The sequence below is a fragment of the Bufo gargarizans genome, chromosome 2, assembly GCF_014858855.1.
Source record: "Bufo gargarizans isolate SCDJY-AF-19 chromosome 2, ASM1485885v1, whole genome shotgun sequence".
NCBI lineage: Eukaryota > Metazoa > Chordata > Amphibia > Anura > Bufonidae > Bufo > Bufo gargarizans.
In genome coordinates this window covers 420,971,497-420,997,807 of record NC_058081.1, presented here as the reverse complement: position 1 = coordinate 420,997,807, position 26,311 = coordinate 420,971,497, and the positions used below count along the sequence as shown (strand labels likewise).

The 26,311-nt window shown below is 44.4% G+C and overlaps 1 protein-coding gene across 1 annotated transcript in view; it reads right to left on the bottom strand.

Moving 5' to 3' along the window:
- TENM2 (teneurin transmembrane protein 2) overlaps window positions 1-26,311 on the bottom strand; it is a 3,034,822-nt gene that overhangs the window by 1,157,026 nt on the left and 1,851,485 nt on the right. The window contains exon 8 of the mRNA XM_044277356.1: window positions 16,948-17,143. Coding sequence (XP_044133291.1) covers window positions 16,948-17,143 — 196 coding nt within the window. The remainder of the gene's footprint in view (window positions 1-16,947; window positions 17,144-26,311) is intronic.

Here is a 26,311-nt window from a genome sequence, read left to right as displayed (position 1 = left end):
GACAACTGCAACTAACAATTTACTTCAACAACAAAAAGAAACTTGTATTAATTTTTGTCTACTGGAAGAGTTTTAAGAACTAATCACACCCGAAACCTGTCCATCCTTGACTTGGTAACGTATGTTATATTTTTGCTAGTGATATTATTAAGATATTCCTCTCAGCGTATAGTCAAAAGTTCCCATATTGTTGGAACATATAGTGTTAATCACCTCCCTAATGCTAGTTGTCCTCTTAGCAAAGATGCATATTGCTAATGGGAGATTAGACATTGTCTGAGTAGAGGAAAACTCTGGGAATTTATATTTCCATAGTCTGGTTGCTGAGTGGGATATAATATCATATTAATAGCATTTATATTTTTGATTGTCATAGGCTGAGACAGAGTTAAGGGACAACATTTATTGTTCTTGTATTAACCTGTATTTTGTCATGTTATAACCTGTTGGTAAACAGAAAATCCTGAGCTTCTCTTGATGTATTAATTATTTGATATTTATTTCTTATCATATGTTACTTTTAATAATTCTGTGCTGAGAAAGTGATAGTGGATTACACCACCATCTAGTGGTGGTTTGTTGGTACTGCGTTGATTTGTCTATCCATTGATCTTATGTCAGTTTTATATTGGATTTTTACTCATTTATAAATAAATTATTACATATATTTTGCATAATTGGTTGCCCCTTTGTTTTCATTAATTGCATAAATTAAATTTAGAGTCTCAAGATAAAAGAAAGGCGTTTTATTTCCACCTAGTGGATTTCCTGACTGATTTCCATATTTTATTATTTTATTTAAAAAAATGTTTTATATATAAAATATTTATATTTTATATAAAAGATATACTTTGACATATATGGAGGCACTGCTGAGATCTTGAGATATTTCTATAAATTATTTATGCAAATAGTGAAAAATTCTACACTTCTTCTTAGCTTGTCATTGTTATCTGTCTTGATTATTGATCAGAATCATGAGCATAACAGGCAGCGACCCAGGTATTAGTCAGGCTATAGCAGATAGTCCATCTGACCCAGGAAAGATAATCTCTAAGGTTATCAAATATGTTTATTCCCGTTTGAAGTTAGATAAAAATATAGATGAATGGACTAATGAGCTGCAGGCAAGAGCCTATGAAGAACATGGGGATATATGGAAGTTAGGTGGCATGGTTGATAGATACCTGACGTATATGGATTTGGCAAATTATAATACCAAGGAGGGACCAACACCTCTTATCTGCATTGCCACCTGTTTTGTATGCATTGTTTGAGGTCAGTACTCTTTCTAAAGATAGGTATGAGTCTATAATGGGTACAAAAATATATATATCCAAGATGGAATCTGAACTAAAATCCGCAGAAGCGATGATCAAAGACTTAGAGTACAACCTGAGTCACAGCCATGATGCATACCAAAAGTCAAAAAATGATTTAGAGGATTTATATCTTCAGTATTCCAAGATTAAACAGGTAGATGGTTCAGCCCATAATATAGTCAATGCTGAAAGGGATCCACCTAACACTGTGGGATCTCCTGACCCTCCATGTCTTACTCCCCAACATCCAGACATGTCATCACATGCTCCTAAAGCAGACCCCATCCAAGACACTCAGCAACCTGAAAGTGTTGGTGTGATAACACAGGAGGCATTAACCCAATTGAGTCGGGCGTTGCAAACTGTAACCACCTTACTAGATGCCAGTAACATGGAAGCCCCTAGAAGTGTCTTTCCTCATATTCCCTGGATAGACATCTTAGGGTTAGGGTTAAATCACCTGTGCAATATGTGTCTCATGAGAGTGGGGAAAGCGCATGCGAGTCTGATAGTGATGTGGGAAAACGTGTATCTTACTCCCTGCCACACAGGCAGGTGTTTGCCCACAAAGAGGATCAGGGTCCCAGGCGACCATCATATGCTGAGGTAGTCTCTAGGAAGAAAAAATACCAGTATTCAGAAAAGGATCAAAGTTCATCCAGCATAATTAAGTTTTTAAATACCACCGTGTCCAAGTTCTCTAAGAAAGGTTCTTCTCAGATAGCGAATCACCTAGAACTGTATGAATCCACTATGGATTCTTTAAAATTATACTCTGATGCTGACAGGATCAGATTCCTTCCATGGGCATTTGATGATAAGTATCATCATTACTTTACCTCTTTTAGGGAGAGAGGAATTCAAGATTGGCCAAGTGTTTTGCATGAAGTTAAATTGGAATTCGGACCTTACCAAACCATTACTGCTGCAAAACGGGACATATATAAGCTTACATGTAGGTCCAATCAAAGTCCCCGTGAATTCCTCTCTATCCTTAAAAATGCCTATGAGTTAGCATATAGGTCCCCAAACTGGGAATCTGAAGAGTTTAAGCAGTTGATCTATGATGCTATGCCAACCCAGATCAAACTTAGCCTAGCCAGAGATCTGGATATTGAAGCTCCCTTAGATAGGTTGGTGACATCTGCCACCATGCTGTATAATATCAGTGAATGCCATGAAACAGGTGAGAGAAGATTTAAAAAGTCCCCAGAACAAAATATAGCTGAAGCTAAGGTAAACCCTAGCTTGGGATTTGAAACACAGCCACATAAGTACCCTCAGTCTACAGGTTCTGTCCAACAAACTCAGCAACAACAGGTAAGACCCAAGCAAACCAAGCCCCAAAATCCCAATGGGTCAGAGGGGGATAATTCTGGTGCTGGGAGGTCTAACTACCGTCCATATTACAATCCCCAGGGATATAGGTCCTATTACAGTAAAGATTCCCAGGGTTACAGACGCTGGAATAACAGGCCCAGACAACAGAGGGAAGATAGGCAGGAACCCTCAAGTTCACCTAGGAGTAGGTCACCCACCAATAATCAGGGCGCCTCACAAAACCAAAATATGCGCAAACCAAACAGGGTTGATCAGCTGGCAGAACAAGTGGCCCAGTTGAATGACATTGTGAGAAAGTTGTCCCAGGTATCCCCAGGAAAACAGCCTGAACCTTTTTTAGGGGCAACTCCAGGTCCCAGCTCAACATCATAAATCAAATTTGGCCGGGTCAGAACCCAGGCCACTGCAAGGCCATTAAGATAGATGTGAAAGAATCTGATGTGATTACTAATACCATTTCTCCTTGCAGTGCCCCTGACCCTGAGATTGGGGCCAGGGAGGAGGTGTCTAATATTTTATTTGTCTTACAGTCTAATCGTGTCGATCCCTGCGACCATGCATCTATTACAGAGTGTGATCCGATCATTCCAGCCTCTAGTCATGAATCAGCTGTAAACTGTGATATAATCCAGTTTTCCCCAAGGGTGGGGGCTAACGCTGCTCCTCCAGCTTCTCCTGTGAGACACAGGAATGCAGAAGTCACGAAGCTGCAGAGAGGTCAAACCCTCCAGAGGAATCATATGAGCAAACATTCTAATTTCTTGTGTGATTTATTCCAGGTTGACGGACGATATTTTGTGGAATCATATCTCCAAAATGAACTTATCGGACCAATCAAAAGCTTACTCGACACCGGATCACAAGCCACCATCTTATCTTATAGTTATTTCAAACAGGTTTTGAATTTGACGGCAAAGAAGCCGAGATTAAGATCATTTGATGGCTCTTTGATAAGTGTAGGTGGAGATGCTTTACAGGTAAAAGGTACATCATGGTTGACATTTAGAATTGGCAAAAAGACCATTAGACACCCCACATTGATTGTGGATCTTCCATATGATCGGCTGATCATAGGAATTGTTTTACTACAAAATACTATTAGAAAGGCTCCACCAGCAAACTACTGGAGCTCAGCCTTTCAGTTACCAACTGAAAGAAACAGACAAGTCGAATAATAATATAGGCTGGCTCACAGTATTTTTGCATCAATTGCAATATTTATTATTATAAAATACAACTACGTATAGGTCAACATATCAGCACAAATACATACATGTGTATACTGTATAAATATAAACAGTGCGGAGCTCACGCACTAACTTATACAAACTGGAGTACTCCTAAAATAGATGAGACCTTATGACTATACTGGACCTGCAAACTTTCAATTGGGACCACAGAAAATGTCCTTGGACTATATACCAATATGCCAATTTGTTGGAACCAAGTAGGTTCAAAAGTTATCCTTATGTTGGTAAGCTCTATATTTCGGTACCTTTTGACGGTGATGGTAATACTGCCTTACAGATTGCAGCGTTCGCTCTTTCTCCACTCTATGAGCGGGCTTCCGACTCGTTCTCTCAGCGTCCCACGTGACCAGCTGGATGGCAAGTCGCTGGTTAGTGACGTAGGTGCTTGGAGCCGGAGGGTTGGCGGAAGTTAATGCAGCTAAGGTGTCACTTGCTTGAGCCCGTCAGGTTACCGGAGCTTGATGTAGCAGAGTTTGCTCAGTAGTTTAACTCTGTTCTATGGCGTTGATATACAAGCGGACAAATAGATGATGGCATAGGATTTCTTTCAATGGTGGAAAAAGTCCTTTTGTTTAGCAGGATGAAAACCGCACCAGTAGCCTTGGTCTAATACACACTAGACGCGTTTCGGAACGTTGTTCCTTCCTCAGTAGTTGGATGTAGAATGCTCCATAGAGTGGAGAAAGAGCGAACGCTGCAATCTGTAAGGCAGTATTACCATCACCGTCAAAAGGTACCGAAATATAGAGCTTACCAACATAAGGATAACTTTTGAACCTACTTGGTTCCAACAAATTGGCATATTGGTATATAGTCCAAGGACATTTTCTGTGGTCCCAATTGAAAGTTTGCAGGTCCAGTATAGTCATAAGGTCTCATCTATTTTAGGAGTACTCCAGTTTGTATAAGTTAGTGCGTGAGCTCCGCACTGTTTATATTTATACAGTATACACATGTATGTATTTGTGCTGATATGTTGACCTATACGTAGTTGTATTTTATAATAATAAATATTGCAATTGATGCAAAAATACTGTGAGCCAGCCTATATTATTATTCGATCATAGGAATTGACCTTATGAAAAGGTTGAGTACCATAATAGACTTCATTAATGAGGCAGTCTGGACATTAATGAGGCAGGTGAAGACACCCATTGCCTATGAATTATCTTGCAATGCACAAACACAACGCAGTTGTCACGTGATTGAAGAGAGACCCAACTCGATTGAAGTTCATTTCAGGAACAATCAAACGCCGGATGTCACGATCCTAAACAATGGTAAGCTGCCGCTCACATCATTAGCATCCAGAGGGACAGAATCGAAAAAGGTAACCTTGGATGATGATGTATTAACTATTCCCTTGAAGGAGGAAATCACAAAGTCGCGGACCTGACCAAACATACTCAATCCATGGTACAGATTGAAAGGGTCAATGACAATTTATTGATTCCCATACAGGTGAACAATATAGCCCGGGTGAAATATGCCAAATTGGATCTGAAATCTGAAGCCAGCTACATAAGCTTAGGACTCTTAAAACAGGTCCCCGATCCTAAAATGATTAAAAGTTTCTCTCCGCAGGAACAATGGGTTCATGATCTGGATGAAAATTCCCAGAGTCATAATGTGGTTGCAAGATGTCTTTTGTCTATCTCCCTAGGAAGTAAGACCACGGACCACGTTTTCATCGTGATAAATGAACCACGGTACCAAATGTATATAGGTAACGACCTTCTACACAGATTTGCTGTACAGATTGATCTGGCAAATAAAACCTTATGGTCCAAATTACCAGGAAACCCAGAGGGATTCCAAAATGTAGAGCAGGCTTTGAGAGGGGGACAACAGATGCCCTATGCCGTAAGTATTGAGGTTGCTGAAGAGGTTGAAATCCCTGAAGGATGCAAACCGTTTCTCCTCCCCATTCAAGTGAAGAAGGGACAGAAACTGAAGAATGCAGATGCCTTGATCTGTTTATCCAACCGGATGCAAAAACTCGGCCTAAAGCTAAAGCCTACTCCCATGATAAACGTCCATCAAGTTCCATTACAGATGGTAGTTCATAATATGATTCCCCATAGCGTATCTTTGCAAAAGGACACCGTAATTGGTTTAGCTATGGATTCAGAATACTACACTTTTGGATTCCAAAATTATGTTATTGGACTTATTCCTGATGAATACCTGACGGAAGAACAGGTAGTAGAACAAAGTTTTTCCTCAACCCCTGAGGGGTTATTCAATATACACTCTGTTTATCCTTTCAGCTCTGAAGAAGGTACATGCCACATCGAAGAAACATCAATGGTTTTCAACCATGAGATCGATGAGAAGGAGTACGAATCCTGCCAACAAGGAAAGGATAAGGTATGCTACACCCAAAATGACTTAACCAGTGAGCTTGAAGAAGCTTACGAGTTAAGTCAGCCTGAAATCTTTTCAGAATTTCAGGAGCGGGTGGAAGAACAAGTCTCTATAGCTGATGCATGCTCCGATGAGTCAGAGCGTCAACAACTAAAGGAGATCTTCACAGAGTTCCAGGACATGTTCGCCAAGGATTCTTATGACTGTGAAGAAACAGACATACTTGTTGCAAGGATCCAGACAGATCCAGATGCACCCCCTGTCTTTGTCAAACAATACGGACTTCCGCTGGTGGCTTACGAGTCATTATCGGAAATCGTTAAGAACCTGGAGAGGAGGGGCACTATCCGTCCAATACACAGCTCGTTCAATCATCCGATACTTGGAGTCCTCAAACCCAATGGTCAATTTCATCTCTGCTCGGACCTAAGACAATTAAACAAATGTGTTTACATGTCCGGATGGCCCGTGCCGTATATTGACCAATGTTTGGCACAAATTCAAGGATCAAAAATTTTCACCGCCCTTGACTGTGCACAAGGATATTGGACTATTAAAATTGACGAGAGGGATCAGTACAAATTGGCCTTCACATTTGGAAAGCAACAATATGCATGAACCCGACTGACCTTCGGGTACATAAATGCGGGCCATGAATTTGCTGTGTTCATGCATAAGGCAATGCCTGATGCTACTGAACAGGGTACCTTATCCTATGTAGATGACATCCTAATCAAAAGCATGACTTTTGAGGAACACATTGTAGAACTGAGGCATGTACTAACCCAGCTGAGGAAAGCTGGTGTGAAACTTTCTTTTCAGAAGGCTCAATGGTGTCGTGCCAAGGTTAATTTCCTAGGTCACAAAATCACTGCTGATGGAATCAACCCACAGAAGAAGAAGGTGGAAGCAGTGATCAACACCAAGTCACCTACAAATCTCAAGGAGTTGAGATCATTCTTGGGCATGATGAACTATTCACGTAAGTTTATAGATAATTATGATGAAATTACAAAACCTCTTTTGCAGTTAATAAAGAAAGGAGTAAAATCGGAATGGAATGAGCGTCATGAGCAAGCTGTGATTGAACTCAAGGCCAAACTTATCCAGGCTCCATGCCTTGCCTATCCAGAAGGGGAAAACCTTTCTTCGTGGAAACAGGTTTCACTGACAAAAGCATGAGTGCAGTCCTTTTCCAAAAACAGGAAAACCGGAACAGAATCATTGCCTATGTCAGCAAGTCCTTGTCACCAGTAGAGGTAAAATTCAATAGCTGTGAGAAAGCCTTACTATCAACTGTGTGGACTTTACAATATTTCAGAAGTTTTATCCAAGGTGAAAGAATTATTGTGGGGCCTGCACACCAACCGCTGCAATACTTGCAGAGTGATCGGATAAGGGATGGAAACCTGTCAAACAGCAGGATAACCGCCTGGACGATGTCCTTAATGGGATGGCCGTTGGAGATCAGGTATAAACAAAATAAGAACCCAGTTGCTCAAGGATTAGCTGAACTCCACGATTGTACCAATGTGTAACATCAAGGTGAGTCACAGGAGAATGACTTCCTGGAGGAACAATCATCATCCCCATATAAATCTTACGAAGAGGAGAACTGCAAATCATTACCATGTGTATATGTAGACGGCTGTTCCTTCCATACCGATGTAGGATCCGAACGCACGCTGGTTGCAGGTGTCGGAATCGTGTGGAATAATATGTTCCCAGAGATATCCGTTGGATACAAAATTGGTTCCAAAAGCAGCCAGGTTGCAGAGCTTACTGCTGTGTACAAAGCCATACAAATGGCTATCGAATATGATGTTAAGGAGTTTGTAATCATCACAGATTCTGATTATATTCGTAATAGCTTTGTGGAATATTTCCCCAGATGGAAAAGATCCAACATGATGAGAAGCAACAACAAGCCAGTCAAGCATGGTAAGATGTTTTGTAAGATTGACGAGATGGTTACCACCCACGGTCTTACAATTTACTGGAAAAAGGTAAAGGGTCATTCAAAGTATCCAGGTATGGATAAAGAAGGGAATGACCTAGCAGATTCCCTCGCCAAACAAGCAGCCATTGACGGAGAAGTCTTCGACATTGATGATCTCAAGTGGATGCAATGACAAGGAGTCAGGCCCAAAAGGGAACTGAAGCTAATGTGTTGCAATGGAGCCAAGATTCCCCTAGTGAGGATCTCATTGCGAGCCAGAAGGGGGATCCAGTTATTGGTATCTTTTATAACCACGTTCAGGATCCACAGAATTGTCCCATAAATACGGAAGACTGTGATGGTAAGGAGGAATTACGGATTTTGATGAAGGGTAAGTCCCAATTCTCATTACAGGATGGATTGCTGATAAGGACCTCAAAGAACAGTATCACGCAATGGGTAGTACCTGCAGCGTATCGAGGTCTGATGCTACAACATGCCCATGATGCCCCAACAGCTGGACATCGAGGTGAGAAACTAACATATGAGTTATTACGGGACGACGCTTACTGGCCGCATATGTTACAAGACGTGCAAACATATTGTCAAGGATGTCTAATATGCCCTTAATTCCAGCCACAAGGACCCACTCATTGGGCACCACTGATGAAAAGGGGGATGTCCATGCCATGGTCAGACATCCAAATTGATTTCATTGGACCAGTAACCACATCATCAAAAGGCAACAGATACATGTTAACCGTAACTTGTTTGTTCACAAAATGGGTAGAATGTTTGCCGTGCAAAACATGCAGTTCAAGCGTATGTGCATCTCTGCTCATTTACCACATATTCTCCAGGTTTGGTCTTCCCCAACGCATTGAGTCCGATCGTGGAAGTCATTTTACTAGTGAAGTGATTACAAAGATGTGGGAAATACTGGGGGTAAAAAGGAAGCTGCATATAGCTTATCGGCCAGCCTCTAGTTGTGAAGTGGAGGGCTACAACCAATCCATTGTGAACGTTCTAAAAAAAATTGTCAATGAATCCGGTAAAGACTGGGATGTCAAGTTGCCTTTGGTTCTAATGGCCATCAGGGCCACCCCAAGCACAGCAACCAAACTTTCTCCCTTCGAGATGATCACAGGAAGGAAGATGGTGTTACCCCAGCATTTATTATACAGGACAACAGATCATAATTTGCAAATGCTACAACATCGCATCAATATGTGGAAAATTTACGCAAGCACCTTCAGCATGCTTTTGCGTTTGCCCAGAAGAATATAGAGAAAGCTGCAGTGAGTGCTAAAACATACTACGATCTGAAAACTACTCAGAAGGATTATCAAATTTCCGATCAGGTTTATCTCTATAACTTCACTCGGGATCAAGTGAAGGAGAGAAAATTCTTACCTTCATGGAAAGGACCTTATGTCATTATTGAAAAGTTGTCACCAGTGGTATACAAGAATCCCTAAGGGGGATGAATTTGTGGAAAAATGGGTGCACATTAATCAATTACGTGTTTGTCATCCTAGCTCACGACTTTGAGAGATAGAAGGAGTCTGAGGAGGAGAGGTGAAGAGATTTTACAGTTCCAGCTAAAGACGAAAATTAGGATTGGTATTGTATGAACAAACATGTATACTAACCCATCCTCACATGTATTTCCTCCATAACTAAACATCTCTTAACTAACCTCTAAAACAAGGAACTTACCCTGTTCAAAAAAAAAAAAGAACCTATGCCAATCAAAAATATATGATAGCATTAATTATTTTCTTACAGGATAAAAAGTGAAAGATTATATGTATTCATATTTGTCATACAATATTTTAGGCGCAAGATGCCGACTAAGATGATTGCCATCATCTATGTCATACTAATCTTGGGGAAAGAATTCCACGCCAAGCTGATTGTTGTGCCAGGTCCTTCGTCCGGAATCATGCTGCAGGACACCGCGGGATTCATTCTGACGAACATAAGGATTTTGTCCCAGAAGATTTACATCAGCCTGGATCCACGCGTCTTCATCGAAAAACAATTCAACGTGTCCGAGATCCTATCACCGGAGATCCAAACCTGGTACCAGACGCACATCGGATATTCCCAAGAACGGATTACGCAGATCCTGGAACAAGCGAGAAAGACCTTGACCAGAGAACAGTTTTCTACGAGTCAAAGACCGAGGCGGTTTATTTCTGCCATTGTTGCCGCTATAATCTTTAGCGTAGTGGGCGCTGTCATTGCCACAGGTGTAACAGTTGCCAATTCCATCTCCATTAAAACATTGGAACTGGAGATTGGTTCACTGAAAAGTAACTTACTAAGTATTCATGCGGAGGTAGAGAATCAAAAACATTCATCAAACTTATATCCTGTTTTGCAGGATCTATGGAATGGTTGAATTTGCTGACCATCCAAACAGTGCGTTGGATAAGATTATTCAAAAAGACTTTAGGTAAACTATGGCTAAAGCACCATAGACAAAGTCTGCGCGCCGTGACTCATGAAGAAGACATATGAAAAGTTTAACATTCCAAATATATTCTCACTTTATGGAATATTTTGGAATGAAGGGGGATTTGTCGTGCATTTTCATAAATGTACAATCTTATCTGAAGATATTATAGTCTAAATATCAATGCCCATTGACTTTAAGTGTAATCACAGATTGAACCAGAGTCTGATATTTCTCTATAGGATTAAAATTTATGCTGAGTTCAGTTTGGGTAACATGTTTGTAGGGACATAGAGTGTATTGTCTTTTAAAATTATTGTGAGCAGATGTAGTGTATCTGTTAATACTATAATGGGTCCTACAGACATGTATCTGTGAGAGACAACCATTTGAATAGCAATGTATTATTTTACTTCATTACAAAATCATTAGGGAAGTCTACTTTGTAGGAAGCATTGGGTGTGTGAATGTCCTATTCATGTCTTCATAATTATATTCTATATATTCCTGTGTGGTGTATTTAAATTTGCAACATATCTTAACCAATGACTTATATAATATGACATAATTTAGTATATATATTTTATGCCGTGTATGTCCCACTGACCATATAGACTTTTAAGGTTTAGAAAAGTATTAAAGTTATCTTCCTACTAATTGGATTTCATGAGAAGAGATGAATATTATTAGCCAGCCATGTGGGCACGTTAATGAATCCGGATGTTAAGTAAAAGGAACTAAGGGGAGGAGTTCTTAGATAACAGGGGGTATAAACTATGCATGAAAAAGGTTAGGCTGATCTATCTATCTATCTATCTATCTATCTATCTATCTCTCTCTCTTTATCTAGCTATCTATCTACACTCTTCAAATGAGACAACTGCAACTAACAATTTACTTCAACAACAAAAAGAAACTTGGATTATTTTTTGTCTACTGGAAGAGTTTTAAGAACTAATCACACCCGAAACCTGTCCATCCTTGACTTGGTAACGTATGTTATATTTTTGCTGTGTGGTGGGCTGTATACTGTGTGGTGGGCTGTATACTGTGTGGGGGCCTGTATACTGTGTGGTGGGCTGTATACTGTGTGGGGGCCTGTATACTGTGGGGGGGACTTATACTGTGTGGTGGGCTGTATACTGTGTGGTGGGCTTTATACTGTGTGGGGGGCTGCATAGTGCGTGGGGGCCTGTATACTGTGGGGGGCTGTATACTGTGGGGGGGATGTATACTGTGTGGGGGCCTGTATACTGTGTGGGGGCTGTATAGTGTGGGGGCCTGTATATTGTGGAGTGCTATACTGCTGTACTGTGGGGGTCTGTATACTGTGGGTGCGGTATAGTGTGGAGTGCTATACTGCTGTACTGTATATTGTGGGGGGCTATATCGTGTATAGTTTGGGGTGCTGTATACAGTGAGGTGTTGTATACTGTGGGGAGCTGTATACTGTGGGCTGCGCTACTGCTCTACTATATACTGTGGGGTACTGTATAGTGTGGGGTGCTATACTGCATACCGTGGGGTGCTGGGGTGCACTGTAACACTAGGGTGAGCTGAGCCCTGGTATCCTTCCTGCAGAGCGGTGCCCACTTCCAGCCTAAGCCCAGCTGCCCAGAACACTGATCCTGAGCCGCTGGAGTCTTCAGAACTGGAAGTATTTACAGTCATTCACTGTACTCTACCAGATGTGTGGATTTTTTGTGTGTGTGTTGTGGTGGAGGGTGTGATTGCCTGCTAAGGTGTGGGAAGGCGGGATCCAGGGGGCCCAAGTAAATTTTTGCCCAGGGTCCAATCAATATTAAAGACGGCCCTGCCTCCTTGTCGGTCTGCAGACTGCACAAATCTGAAGCAAATTGGCATCTCTGTTTTGTCATCATCAGAGACGTGCTGCGGAGGTCTTCCAATGTTCTCATCCCGAAACATAAGAGGTTGGGCATCAGTGCAATTAATCTCTTCCACTTCTTGTGCAGGGCTATGTGTATGGCCCACGAAAACCCTGCCAGCAGAGTCATCAAAAAGCATAAGAGACTGCTGCATGACTTGGGGCTCAGACTGCTTGCCTGATTTGCAATGGGGTGAGTTGAAAGACAGATGGCCATGAGCTGTAGGTGCCAACTCTGATCTTTCAGCAGGGGACTGGGTGGTAGACAATGTGAATGAACTATAGGCACTGTCAGCCCGCCAATCTACTATAGTCTGTACTTGTTCTGGCCTCACCTGATTCGTACTGTCCTAAATGCAGTGTAGGCCGCAAATGTACTTTCTAGCGCAAAAGATGAGCATTTGTCGCCCAAAAATGTAACAGACAAATTAGTGAAATGTATTTCCTTGTCCACTATGTAGAGCAGTGGTATATCAATGCCAAAAATTGGTGAATGTCACCCAACAATGTAACAGACAAATTAGTGAAATGTATTTCTCTGTCCACTATGTAGAGCAGGGGTATATCACAGACAAAAATTTGAGATTTTCACCCGACAATATAACAGAAAAATTTGTGAAAATTATTTACCTGTCTACTAGGTAGAGCAGGGTTATATCACACTGGCTGTGGACAGGCGGCTGCACTTGCTGTGAAAACGCCCCCTGCCATGCTAAACACACGTTCAGACAATACACTGGCTGCAGGGCAGGCCAGCACCTCCAATGCATAAAGGGCAAGCTCAGGCCATGTGCCCAATTTGGAAACCTAGAAGTTGAAGAGGGCAGACCCATCATTCAGTACGTGTAGGTGTGTGCACACATACTGCCCCACCATGTTGCTGAAATGCTGCCTCCTGCTAAGACGTTCCATATCAGCTGGTGGTGCTGGTTGTTGTGATGTGCTGATAAAGCATTTCCACATTTTGGCCATGCTAACCCTGCCTTCTGAGGTGCTGGTGGTGCCCAAGCTGCGTTGGCGACCTCTTTCTCTTCCTCCTCCTCTGCCTTCGCCTTGTGCTTCCACTGTGCCCCCGCTGTCAAGTGGGAATGCCACCAGCAGCGCATCTAATAGCGTGCGCTTGTACTCGCACATCTTACAATCACGCTCCAGTGACAGAATTAAGGATGGTATGTTGTCCTTGTGATGGAGATCCAGCAGCGTGGCCACTCGGTAATCAGTACAAGTTAGAAACTCGGCGGTCGTTGAAGAAAAACTGCAGCAACATGCATCAGCATGTAATCGGTCATGTGTGCCAGGCTTCCCAGAGGCAACGAAAAGCTATTTTTTGTGGGAGGTATATCGTCAGTGTCCTCTGTATCCCTGCAGCCATGTACCAGTGATGGCCATAAGCTGGTCTGGATGCCACCCTGCTGTGAACACGGTTCCTCCATCTCCATCTCCATCTTCTCCTCCTCATCCTCCAGAACTGCGCCCTGGCTGGACAATTGTGTACCTGGAGTTTGTGGGTGCAGGAACCCACCCTCGGAGCCACTTGTGAATGACTAGCCTGAAACCCTTGGAAATGATCACTTTTCCTCCTCCTCCTCCTCCTGTGCCACATCCTCTTCCATCATCGCCCAAAGCGTTTTTTCAAGGAGGCATAAAAGTGGGATAGTAACGCTGATAACGGCGTCATCTGCACTGGCGATGTTGGTGGAGTACTCGAAACAGCGCAACAAGGAACACAGGTCTCGCATGGAGGACCAGTCATTCATGGTGAAGTGGTGCTGTTCCGCCAAGCGACTCACCTCTGCGTGCTGCAGCTGAAACTCCACTATCGCCTGCTGCTGCTCGCACAGTCTGGCCAGCATGTGCAACGTGGAGTTCCACCTTGTGGGCACGTTGCTTATGAGGTGGTGAGCGGGAAGGCCGAAGTTACACTGCGGCGCTGACAGACGAGCAGCAGAAGGGTGAGAACGCCAAAAGCGTGCTCAGACAGTCCGCACTTTCTGCAGCAGCTCTGACATATCGGTGTAATTTTAAAGGAACCTCTGAACCACCAAATTCAGCACATGCGCCAGGTAAGGGATGTGCATCAAACTGGCTACTCCCAGAGCTGCTACGAGATTTCGCCCATTATTGCACACCCACCAGGCCGGGCTTGAGGCTCACTGGCACCAACCACTCATCGGTCTGCTGTTCCATGCCCGTCCACAGCTCCAGCGCGGTGTGGGGTTTGTCCCCCAAACAGATACATTTTAAAACTGCCTGCTGTCATTTACCCCTGGCTGTGCTGAAGTTGGTGGTGAAGCCACCGCCATAAGGCTTTTAAAACTCTCGTCTGTACCAGACGGAAAGACAGTAATTTTGAAATGCTGACATTCAGGGCCAGGGATCGCGGGCGGGTTGGGGGGTACTTCCTCTTCCGCTCCAGTGTTTGGGAGATAGGGAGCTGAACGCTTACATGGGATATTGTGGAGATGCTTGGTGACCCAGGTGGTGGTGTTGCTGGCAGATACTCTGTTTGTGGGGTGGCAGGTGCCACTGTCACTCCAGAGGTAGATGAAGAGGCTGAGACTGCAGCAGAAGAGGAAGCAGGAGAAGCCAGAGACCTTTCTTTTTTTTTGAGGTTTCTACTCCATTGTAGCTCCTGCTTTGCACTTAGATACCTGGTCATGCAGGTTGTGCTCAGGTTGAGACATCAAAAAGCAGAAGAGACTGCTGCATGACTTGGGGTTCAGACTGGTTGGCTGATTTGCAAGGGGATGAGGTGAAAGACTGATTGACATCGGCTGCAGGTGCCAACTCTGATCTTTCTGCAGGAAACTGGGTGGGAGACAATGCAAAGAACTAGAGGCACTGTCAGCAACCCAATCTACTATCACCTGTACTTGTTCTGGCCTCACTATTCGTAGAGCCACATTAGGCCTGACCAAATAACGCTGAAGGTTTTGTCGCCTACTTGCCCCTGAGGAAGGTATTTCACTTGTGCATGTAACTGACACAGATCGACCATGTCCTCTCTCTGCAACAGGAGCTCCACCAGCAGCACAACGACTGGGGCCACAAAACTTACGCTCTCCTCATTCTTCACAAATTTAGGATCTTGCCCAAAATGGGTGTTTTTTTAATAACAGAATATAACAGCAGTATCTAACGCTTCTATTTCACAGTGACAAATGTAGCAACGGCTGCAAATTTTTTATTTTGCCCAAAATGGGTGTTTTTTTTAATAACAATATAACAGCAGTATCTAACGCTTGTATTTCACACTGAAAGATGCAGCAAAGGCCACAGATGTATGGAATTGCCAAAAATGGGTGTTTATTTAAACACTGAATATTATGGCAGTATTTAAAGCTTGTATTTCACACTGACAGATGCAGTAAAGGCTGCTAATTTAGTATTTTTCCCCAAATGGGTGTTTTTTTAGTAACAGAATATAACAGCAGTATCTAACACTTGACTTTCACACTGACAAATGCAGCAAAGGAAGCTAATTTAGTATTTTGCTTGTACTTCACACTGACACATGTAGCAAAGGCTGCTAATTAAGTATTTTGCCCAAAATGGGTGTTTTTTTTTAATAACAGAATATTATTGCAGCATTTCAAAAAAACTTGCAGTGCAAACTGAGCAGACATGATCAGGTATGGGCACTACTGATCTTCGGTGCTCAGTGGTTGCAGAGATGGAGGGTGGTTTAGGGAAAGACTCTCGCAGGCGGCCATCTTCCTCAACGCGTCTGTGCCAAACACTGAATGGCACGAGATTTCACCAGAGCACAGGGCTGGCAGACAGATGCCAGTGCTGCCTGGCCCTGTCAATCAGGACTTGGAAGGAGGCGACAAAAGTGGGAGAATGGAGCCTCTAGTTGCTAATGTCAGCTAGCTTAATAGGGTTAAATCTGGTGACAGAATCCCTTTAATGTCTGAACAGAGGATTCACCTCCTAGATCCTCACTGATCATTACATTATATTTCTTAGCATTTGGTAGATCACAAATCCTTTCAAAGTTTATGGGGAGGTGCTAAATTTCTCAGGATTGTAGGTATAGTTAAGATGCAAATGTGTCTGCAGTAGAAAATAAATCTAAAACTTTTCTGGCTGTTTTCTGAGTCACCACTCTCATAGAGGTGAATGAGCAGTGGACCACACATGCTCCATTCAGAGAAAAAAATCAGGGACCCCTCGTTCTCTGTGTGATGGAAATACCAACAGTCCGACCCCTGTGGTTAAGTAATAATTCATTTTCATGAGATAACCATGTAAAGACTTCTGAAATTGAATTTCAATTTTTGAGCATCTAAAGAAAAAAAAATAATAACAATGTTGCGTGAAATGTAATTTTGATTATTAATGCAAACTTCATTGCATGAGTAATAAAATAATATTCTTACCAAGGACAACAGTATTGAATGACACTATCTCCTTGTCCTTTCCATCATTGTAGAAGGCCAAGTGCCAGATTCCAACATCCAAGTACTGGACAAACACAGCCTCATTTTGTACCAGTGTCTGAATGCTGCGGCGCTCTCTTGGGGCTTCTATTACACTCCACTTCTCCTTGCCATCCAAACGCTCCATGAAGTCATACTGTAAATTCAAATAAGATTAGAGCTTAATTGAGATTTCAATATATTTTAGAACATGATGTAAATAATAATAATAATATACAATAATATCATTATTTATATATATATAAAGAAGGACTTATGTATGAATGTTCCGCAATCACTCAAAAACACAATCATCGATTTCAATGAAATTTGGTATACACATGACTTGCTACCTGGAAAGAAATCTTGTGGGGGTCACAGCTCTCTAGCACATACCATTCCTGAGATATTCTTAAAAAATGAAAATATGGCACATCCAATAACCTACATTAGCCAATAGAAGCCTGCAGGTCTTTCTCTTCATATCCCAACTGCCATATACACGGTCACATGTACCTTATCAGCCAATAGAAACTCACAGGTCCTTAGTCTCCACATACACACAGTTTTACACCAGGTTTCCATAACAACCCAGCCATTTTTCTTCACTGCTGCAGGTCAGCTTTAAAGGGGCAGGGTGCTGTGGATGACAATGTTAAGGGAGCGACGTGAGACCTCATTTGGGGTATTGTGCGCAGTACTGGAGACCATATCTCCAGAAGGATATTGATCCTTTGGAGAGAGTTCAGAGAAGAGCTACTAAACTAGTACATGGATTGCAGGATAAAACTTACCAGGAAAGATTAAAAGGACCTTAACATGTATAGCTTGGAAGAAAGACGAGACAAAGGGGATATGATAGAAACTTTTAAATACATAAAGGGAATCAACAAGGTAAAAGAGGAGAGAATATTTAAAAGAAGAAAAACTGCTACAAGAGGACATAGTTTTAAATTAGAGGGGCAAAGGTTTAAAAGTAATATCAGGAAGTATTACTTTACTGAGAGAGTAGTGGATGCATGGAATAGCCTTCCTGCAGAAGTGGTATCTGCAAATACAGTGAAGAAGTTTAAGCATGCATGGCATAGGCATAAGGCCATCCTTCATATAAGAGAGGGCCAGGGGCTATCCATAGTACTTAGTATATTGGGCAGACTAGATGGGCCAAATGGTTCTTATCTGCCAACACATTCTATGTTTCTATAATAAGTTAACAAAAACGTCATTATTTTTACAGGTCAACGCGTTTTAAGGGCGTAGGATGTCAATCTATACTGGTGGGTGTTTGTATGTATACATTCTGTTTATTTTTATAGATTTGTTTTTGATACACATAGATGTCTGCGTCCATTGTTAAGAGCAAGTATCCAAGGCCCTGGCTAAAAACCATCTTTAAAACGGGGATCTGTTACACTCACTAATTGAACTCCACACTGTTATTATTTTGAACATGCCCCTTTCAATATGTGATTGAATTACAGAGAATCAGCAGAATGCATGGCCTGACTGTTGCGTCTGTTGGATTGGGTATGTTGGCTAGTAAATTATTTGCCATGTAGAAATTTCATTTCTACCAAAAACAGTGATTGATCAGGTTAGTGATGTCTGACTGTTATTATTTAAAACAACTGTAGGTATATAATACAGACAATTTAGAGCATTGATGGCAATTCTGTAAACAGCCTAGTGTTCCACTGCACACTGAAGGCACAATCCTGATAGACGTCTATGCCTCACACTAAAGACACAATCCTGATAGACGTCTATGCCTCACACTAAAGACACAGTCCTGATAGACGTCTATGCCTCACACTGAAGACACAATCCTGATGGATGTCTATGTCACCGGATCAAGAGACTTACAGGAACAAAATTAAATTAAATAAACATAAAATAAACAGAATGTATACATACAAACACCCACCACTATAGACTGACTTCCTACATTAGTTAATTTACATATTCATTAAGAAGATGCACGCCCATAGTCGGCTCTAGAGTTGAGCGAACACCTGGATGTTCGGGTTCGAGAAGTTCGGCCGAACATCCCGGAAATGTTCGGGTTCGGGATCCGAACCCGATCCGAACTTCGTCCCGAACCCGAACCCCATTGAAGTCAATGGGGACCCGAACTTTTCGGCACTAAAAAGGCTGTAAAACAGCCCAGGAAAGAGCTAGAGGGCTGCAAAAGGCAGCAACATGTAGGTAAATCCCCTGCAAACAAATGTGGATAGGGAAATGAATTAAAATAAAAATTAAATAAATAAAAATTAACCAAAATCAATTGGAGAGAGGTTCCATAGCAGAGAATCTGGCTTCCCGTCACCCACCACTGGAACAGTCCATTCTCAGATATTTAGGCCCCGGCACCCAGGCAGAGGAGAGAGGTCCCGTAACAGAGAATCTGTCTTCATGTCAGCAGAGAATTAGTCTGCATGTCATAGCAGAGAATGAGGCTTCACGTCAGCCACCACTGCAACAGTCCATTGGCATATATTTAGGCCCAGCACCCAGGCAGAGGAGGGAGGTCCCGTAACAGAGAATCTGTCTTCATGTCAGCAGAGAATTAGTCTGCATGTCATAGCAGAGAATGAGGCTTCACGTCAGCCACCACTGCAACAGTCCATTGGCATATATTTAGGCCCAGCACACACACAGGCAGAGGAGAGAGGTCCCGTAACAGAGAATCTGGCTTCATGTCAGCAGAGAATCAGTCTGCATGTCATAGCAGAGAATGAGGCTTCACGTCAGCCACCACTGCAACAGTCCATTGGCATATATTTAGGCCCAGCACACACAGGCAGAGGAGGAGGTCCCGTAACAGAGAATCTGTCTTCATGTCAGCAGAGAATTAGTCTGCATGTCATAGCAGAGAATGAGGCTTCACGTCAGCCACCACTGCAACAGTCCATTGGCATATATTTAGGCCCAGCACACACAGGCAGAGGAGAGAGGTCCCGTAACAGAGAATCTGGCTTCATGTCAGCAGAGAATCAGTCTGCATGTCATAGCAGAGAATGAGGCTTCACGTCAGCCACCACTGCAACAGTCCATTGGCATATATTTAGGCCCAGCACACACACAGGCAGAGGAGAGAGGTCCCGTAACAGAGAATCTGGCTTCATGTCAGCAGAGAATCAGTCTGCATGTCATAGCAGAGAATGAGGCTTCACGTCAGCCACCACTGCAACAGTCCATTGGCATATATTTAGGCCCAGCACCCAGGCAGAGGAGGGAGGTCCCGTAACAGAGAATCTGTCTTCATGTCAGCAGAGAATTAGTCTGCATGTCATAGCAGAGAATGAGGCTTCACGTCAGCCACCACTGCAACAGTCCATTGGCATATATTTAGGCCCAGCACCCAGGCAGAGGAGGGAGGTCCCGTAACAGAGAATCTGTCTTCATGTCAGCAGAGAATTAGTCTGCATGTCATAGCAGAGAATGAGGCTTCACGTCAGCCACCACTGGAACAGTCCATTCTCAGATATTTAGGCCCCGGCACCCAGGCAGAGGAGAGAGGTCCCGTAACAGAGAATCTGTCTTCATGTCAGCAGAGAATTAGTCTGCATGTCATAGCAGAGAATGAGGCTTCACGTCAGCCACCACTGCAACAGTCCATTGGCATATATTTAGGCCCAGCACCCAGGCAGAGGAGAGAGGTCCCGTAACAGACAATCTGGCTTCATGTCAGCAGAGAATCAGTCTGCATATCATAGCAGAGAATCAGGCTTCACGTCAGCCCACCACTGTAAGAGTCCATTGGCATAAATTTAGGCCAGAACCCAGGCAGAGGGAGAAGGTCCCGTAACAGACAATCTGGCTTCATGTCAGCAGAGAATCAGTCTTCATATCATAGCAGAGAATCAGGCTTCACGTCACCCACCACTGTAAGAGTCAATTTTCATAAATTTAGGCCCAGAACCCAGGCAGAGGAGAAAGGTCCCGTAACAGACAATCTGGCTTCATGTCAGCAGAGAATCAGTCTTCATATCATAGCAGAGAATCAGGCTTCACGTCACCCACCACTGTAAGAGTCAATTTTCATAAATTTAGGCCCAGAACCCAGCAGAGGAGAAAGGTCCCGTAACAGACAATCTGGCTTCATGTCAGCAGAGAATCAGTCTTCATATCATAGCAGAGAATCAGGCTTCACGTCACCCACCACTGTAAGAGTCAATTTTCATAAATTTAGGCCCAGAACCCAGGCAGAGGAGAAAGGTCCCGTAACAGACAATCTGGCTTCATGTCAGCAGAGAATCAGTCTTCATATCATAGCAGAGAATCAGGCTTCACGTCACCCACCACTGTAAGAGTCAATTTTCATAAATTTAGGCCCAGAACCCAGGCAGAGGAGAAAGGTCCCGTAACAGACAATCTGGCTTCATGTCAGCAGAGAATCAGTCTTCATATCATAGCAGAGAATCAGGCTTCACGTCACCCACCACTGTAAGAGTCAATTTTCATAAATTTAGGCCCAGAACCCAGGTAGAGGAGAAAGGTCCCGTAACAGACAATCTGGCTTCATGACAGCAGAGAATCAGTCTGCATGTCATAGCAGAGAATCAGGCTTCACGTCAGCCACCACTGCAACAGTCCATTGTCATAAATTTAGGCCCAGCACCCAGGCAGAGGAGAGAGGTCCCGTAACAGACAATCTGGCTTCATGTCAGCAGAGAATTAGTCTGCATGTCATAGCAGAGAATCAGGCTTCATGTCAGCCACCACTGCAACAGTCCATTGGCATATATTTAGGCCTAGCACACAGGCAGAGGAGAGGTTCATTCAACTTTGGGTAGCATCGCAATATAATGGTAAAATGAAAATAAAAATAGGATTGAATGAGGAAGTGCCCTGGAGTCCAATAATATATGGTTATGGGGAGGTAGTTAATGTCTAATCTGGACAAGGGACGGACAGGTCCTGTGGGATCCATGCCTGGTTCATTTTTATGAACGTCAGCTTGTCCACATTGGCTGTAGACAGGCGGCTGCGTTTGTCTGTAATGACGCCCCCTGCCGTGCTGAATACACGTTCAGACAAAACGCTGGCTGCCGGGCAGGCCAGCACCTCCAAGGCATAAAAGGCTAGCTCTGGCCACGTGGACAATTTAGAGACCCAGAAGTTGAATGGGGCCGAACCATCAGTCAGTACGTGGAGGGGTGTGCACACGTACTGTTCCACCATGTTAGTAAAATGTTGCCTCCTGCTAACACGTTGCGTATCAGGTGGTGGTGCAGTTAGCTGTGGCGTGTTGACAAAAGTTTTCCACATCTCTGCCATGCTAACCCTGCCCTCAGAGGAGCTGGCCGTGACACAGCTGCCTTGGCGACCTCTTGCTCCTCCTCTGCCTTGGCCTTGGGCTTCCACTTGTTCCCCTGTGACATTTGGGAATGCTCTCAGTAGCGCGTCTACCAACGTGCGCTTGTACTCGCGCATCTTCCTATCACGCTCCAGTGCAGGAAGTAAGGTGGGCACATTGTCTTTGTAGCGTGGATCCAGCAGGGTGGCAACCCAGTAGTCCGCACAGGTTAAAATGTGGGCAACTCTGCTGTCGTTGCGCAGGCACTGCAGCATGTAGTCGCTCATGTGTGCCAGGCTGCCCAGGGGTAAGGACAAGCTGTCCTCTGTGGGAGGCGTATCGTCATCGTCCTGCCTTTCCCCCCAGCCACGCACCAGTGATGGACCCGAGCTGCGTTGGGTGCCACCCCGCTGTGACCATGCTTCATCCTCATCCTCCTCCACCTCCTCCTCATCCTCGTCCTCCTCGTCCTCCAGTAGTGGGCCCTGGCTGGCCACATTTGTACCTGGCCTCTGCTGTTGCAAAAAACCTCCCTCTGAGTCACTTCGAAGAGACTGGCCTGAAAGTGCTAAAAATGACCCCTCTTCCTCATCCTCCTCCTCCTCCTCCTGGGCCACCTCCTGTTCCATCATCGCCCTAAGTGTTTTCTCAAGGAGACATAGAAGTGGTATTGTAACGCTGATAACGGTGTCATCGCCACTGGCCATGTTGGTGGAGTACTCGAAACAGCGCAACAGGGCACACAGGTCTCGCATGGAGGCCCAGTCATTGGTGGTGAAGTGGTGCTGTTCTGTAGTGCGACTGACCCGTGCGTGCTGCAGCTGAAACTCCACTATGGCCTGCTGCTGCTCGCACAGTCTGTCCAGCATGTGCAAGGTGGAGTTCCACCTGGTGGGCACGTCGCATATGAGGCGGTGAGCGGGAAGGCCGAAGTTACGCTGTAGCGCAGACAGGCGAGCAGCAGCAGGATGTGAACGCCGGAAGCGCGAACAGACGGCCCGCACTTTATGCAGCAGCTCTGACATGTCGGGGTAGTTGTGAATGAACTTCTGCACCACCAAATTCAGCACATGCGCCAAGCAAGGGATGTGCGTCAAATTGGCTAGTCCCAGAGCTGCAACGAGATTTCGCCCATTATCACACACCACCAGGCCGGGCTTGAGGCTCACCGGCAGCAACCACTCGTCGGTCTGTTGTTCTATACCCCGCCACAACTCCTGTGCGGTGTGGGGCCTGTCCCCCAAACATATGAGTTTCAGAATGGCCTGCTGACGTTTACCCCGGGCTGTGCTGAAGTTGGTGGTGAAGGTGTGTGGCTGACTGGATGAGCAGGTGGAAGAAGAGGAGGAGGAAGCCGAGAAGGAGGAGGTGGCAACAGGAGGCAAAGAATGTTGCCCTGCGATCCTTGGCGGCGGAAGGACGTGCGCCAAACAGCTCTCCGCCTGGGGCCCAGCTGCCACTACATTTACCCAGTGTGCAGTTAGGGAGATATAGCGTCCCTGGCCGTGCTTACTGGTCCACGTATCTGTGGTTAGGTGGACCTTGCTACAGATGGCGTTGCGCAGTGCACACTTGATTTTATCGGATACTTGGTTGTGCAGGGAAGGCACGGCTCTCTTGGAGAAGTAGTGCCGGCTGGGAACAACATACTGTGGGACAGCAAGCGACATGAGCTGTTTGAAGCTGTCTGTGTCCACCAGCCTAAATGACAGCATTTCATAGGCCAGTAGTTTAGAAATGCTGGCATTCAGGGCCAGGGATCGAGGGTGGCTAGGTGGGAATTTACGCTTTCTATCAAATGTTTGTGAGATGGAGAGCTGAACGCTGGCGTGTGACATGGTTGAGACGCTTGGTGACGGAGGTGGTGGTGGTGGTGTTGGTGGTACATCCCCTGTTTGCTGGGCGGCAGGTGCCAACGTTCCTCCAGAGGCGGAGGAAGAGGCCGAGGCGGCAGCAGCAGAATAGGCCGAGGCGGCAGCAGCAGAAGAGGTAGCAGGGGGAGCCTGAGTGACTTCCTTGGTTTTAAGGTGTTTACTCCACTGCAGTTCATGCTTTGCATGCAGGTGCCTGGTCATGCAGGTTGTGCTCAGGTTCAGAACGTTAATGCCTCGCTTCAGGCTCTGATGGCACAGCGTGCAAACCACTCGGGTCTTGTCGTCAGCACATTGTTTGAAGAAGTGCCATGCCAGGGAACTCCTTGAAGCTGCCTTTGGGGTGCTCGGTCCCAGATGGCGGCGGTCAGTAGCAGGCGGAGTCTCTTGGCGGCGGGTGTTCTGCTTTTGCCCACTGCTCCCTCTTTTGCTACGCTGTTGGCTCGGTCTCACCACTGCCTCTTCCTCCGAACTGTGAAAGTCAGTGGCACGACCTTCATTCCATGTGGGGTCTAGGACCTCATCGTCCCCTGCATCGTCTTCCACCCAGTCTTGATCCCTGACCTCCTGTTCAGTCTGCACACTGCAGAAAGACGCAGCAGTTGGCACCTGTGTTTCGTCATCATCAGAGACATGCTGAGGTGGTATTCCCATGTCCTCATCATCAGGAAACATAAGTGGTTGTGCGTCAGTGCATTCTATGTCTTTCACCGCTGGGGAAGGGCTAGGTGGATGCCCTTGGGAAACCCTGCCAGCGGAGTCTTCAAACAGCATAAGAGACTGCTGCATAACTTGAGGCTGAGACAGTTTCCCTGGTATGCATGGGGGTGATGTGACAGACTGATGGGGTTGGTTTTCAGGCGCCATCTGTGCGCTTTCTGCAGAAGACTGGGTGGGAGATAATGTGAACGTGCTGGATCCACTGTCGGCCACCCAATTGACTAATGCCTGTACCTGCTCAGGCCTTACCATCCTTAGAACGGCATTGGGCCCCACCATATATCGCTGTAAATTCTGGCGGCTACTGGGACCTGAAGTAGTTGGTACACTAGGACGTGTGGATGTGGCAGAACGGCCACGTCCTCTCCCAGCACCAGAGGGTCCACTAACACCACCACGACCATGTCCACGTCCGCGTCCCTTACTAGATGTTTTTCTCATTGTTATGGTTCACCACAACAACAAATATATTATTTGGCCCAATGTATTGTATTCAAATTCAGCGGGATATAAATTTGAGGCCTAGTATTTAGGCGCTGGGTGACCGGTATGGATTTAGTGACAGAATTAGACTTGGAAATGCACAGAAGCGTGTGTGTGTGAAGTTATTCTGAATGACCCAATGTGCACCTTGAATATTATATACCCTTTTAGGGATAGATTTCAAATAGCTCTGATATAGCAGAAACCACTAAATTATGAAATTGCTAAATTGGGAATTGTACTTCAACCCAGAACAAAAAATGTGCTTTGACGGACACTAAATATCTTGCCCAGCAACAACAGTACAACGGTGGGTAACGAGAGATTTAGAGGGAATTAAATTTGAGGCCTAGTATTTAGGCGCTGGGTCACCGGTATGGATTTAGTGACAGAATTAGACTTGGAAATACACAGTAGCGGGTGTGTGTGAAGTTATTCTGAATGACCCTATGTGCACCTTCAATATTATATACCCTTTTAGGGATAGATTTCAAATAGCTCTGATATAGCAGAAACCACTAAATTATGAAATTGCTAAATTGGGAATTGTACTTCAACCCAGAACAAAAAATGTGCTTTGACGGACACTAAATATCTTGCCCAGCAACAACAGTACAGCGGTGGGTAACGAGAGATTTAGAGGGAATTAAATTTGAGGCCTAGTATTTAGGCGCTGGGTCACCGGTATGGATTTAGTGACAGAATTAGACTTGGAAATGCACAGAAGCGTGTGTGTGAAGTTATTCTGAATGACCCAATGTGCACCTTCAATATTATATACCCTTTTTGGGATAGATTTCAAATAGCTCTGATATAGCAGGAACCACTAAATTATGAAATTGCTAAATTGGGAATTGTACTTCAACCCAGAACAAAAAATGTGCTTTGACGGGCACTAAATAACTTTCCCAGCTACAACAGGACAACGGTAACGAGAGATTTAGAGGGATTT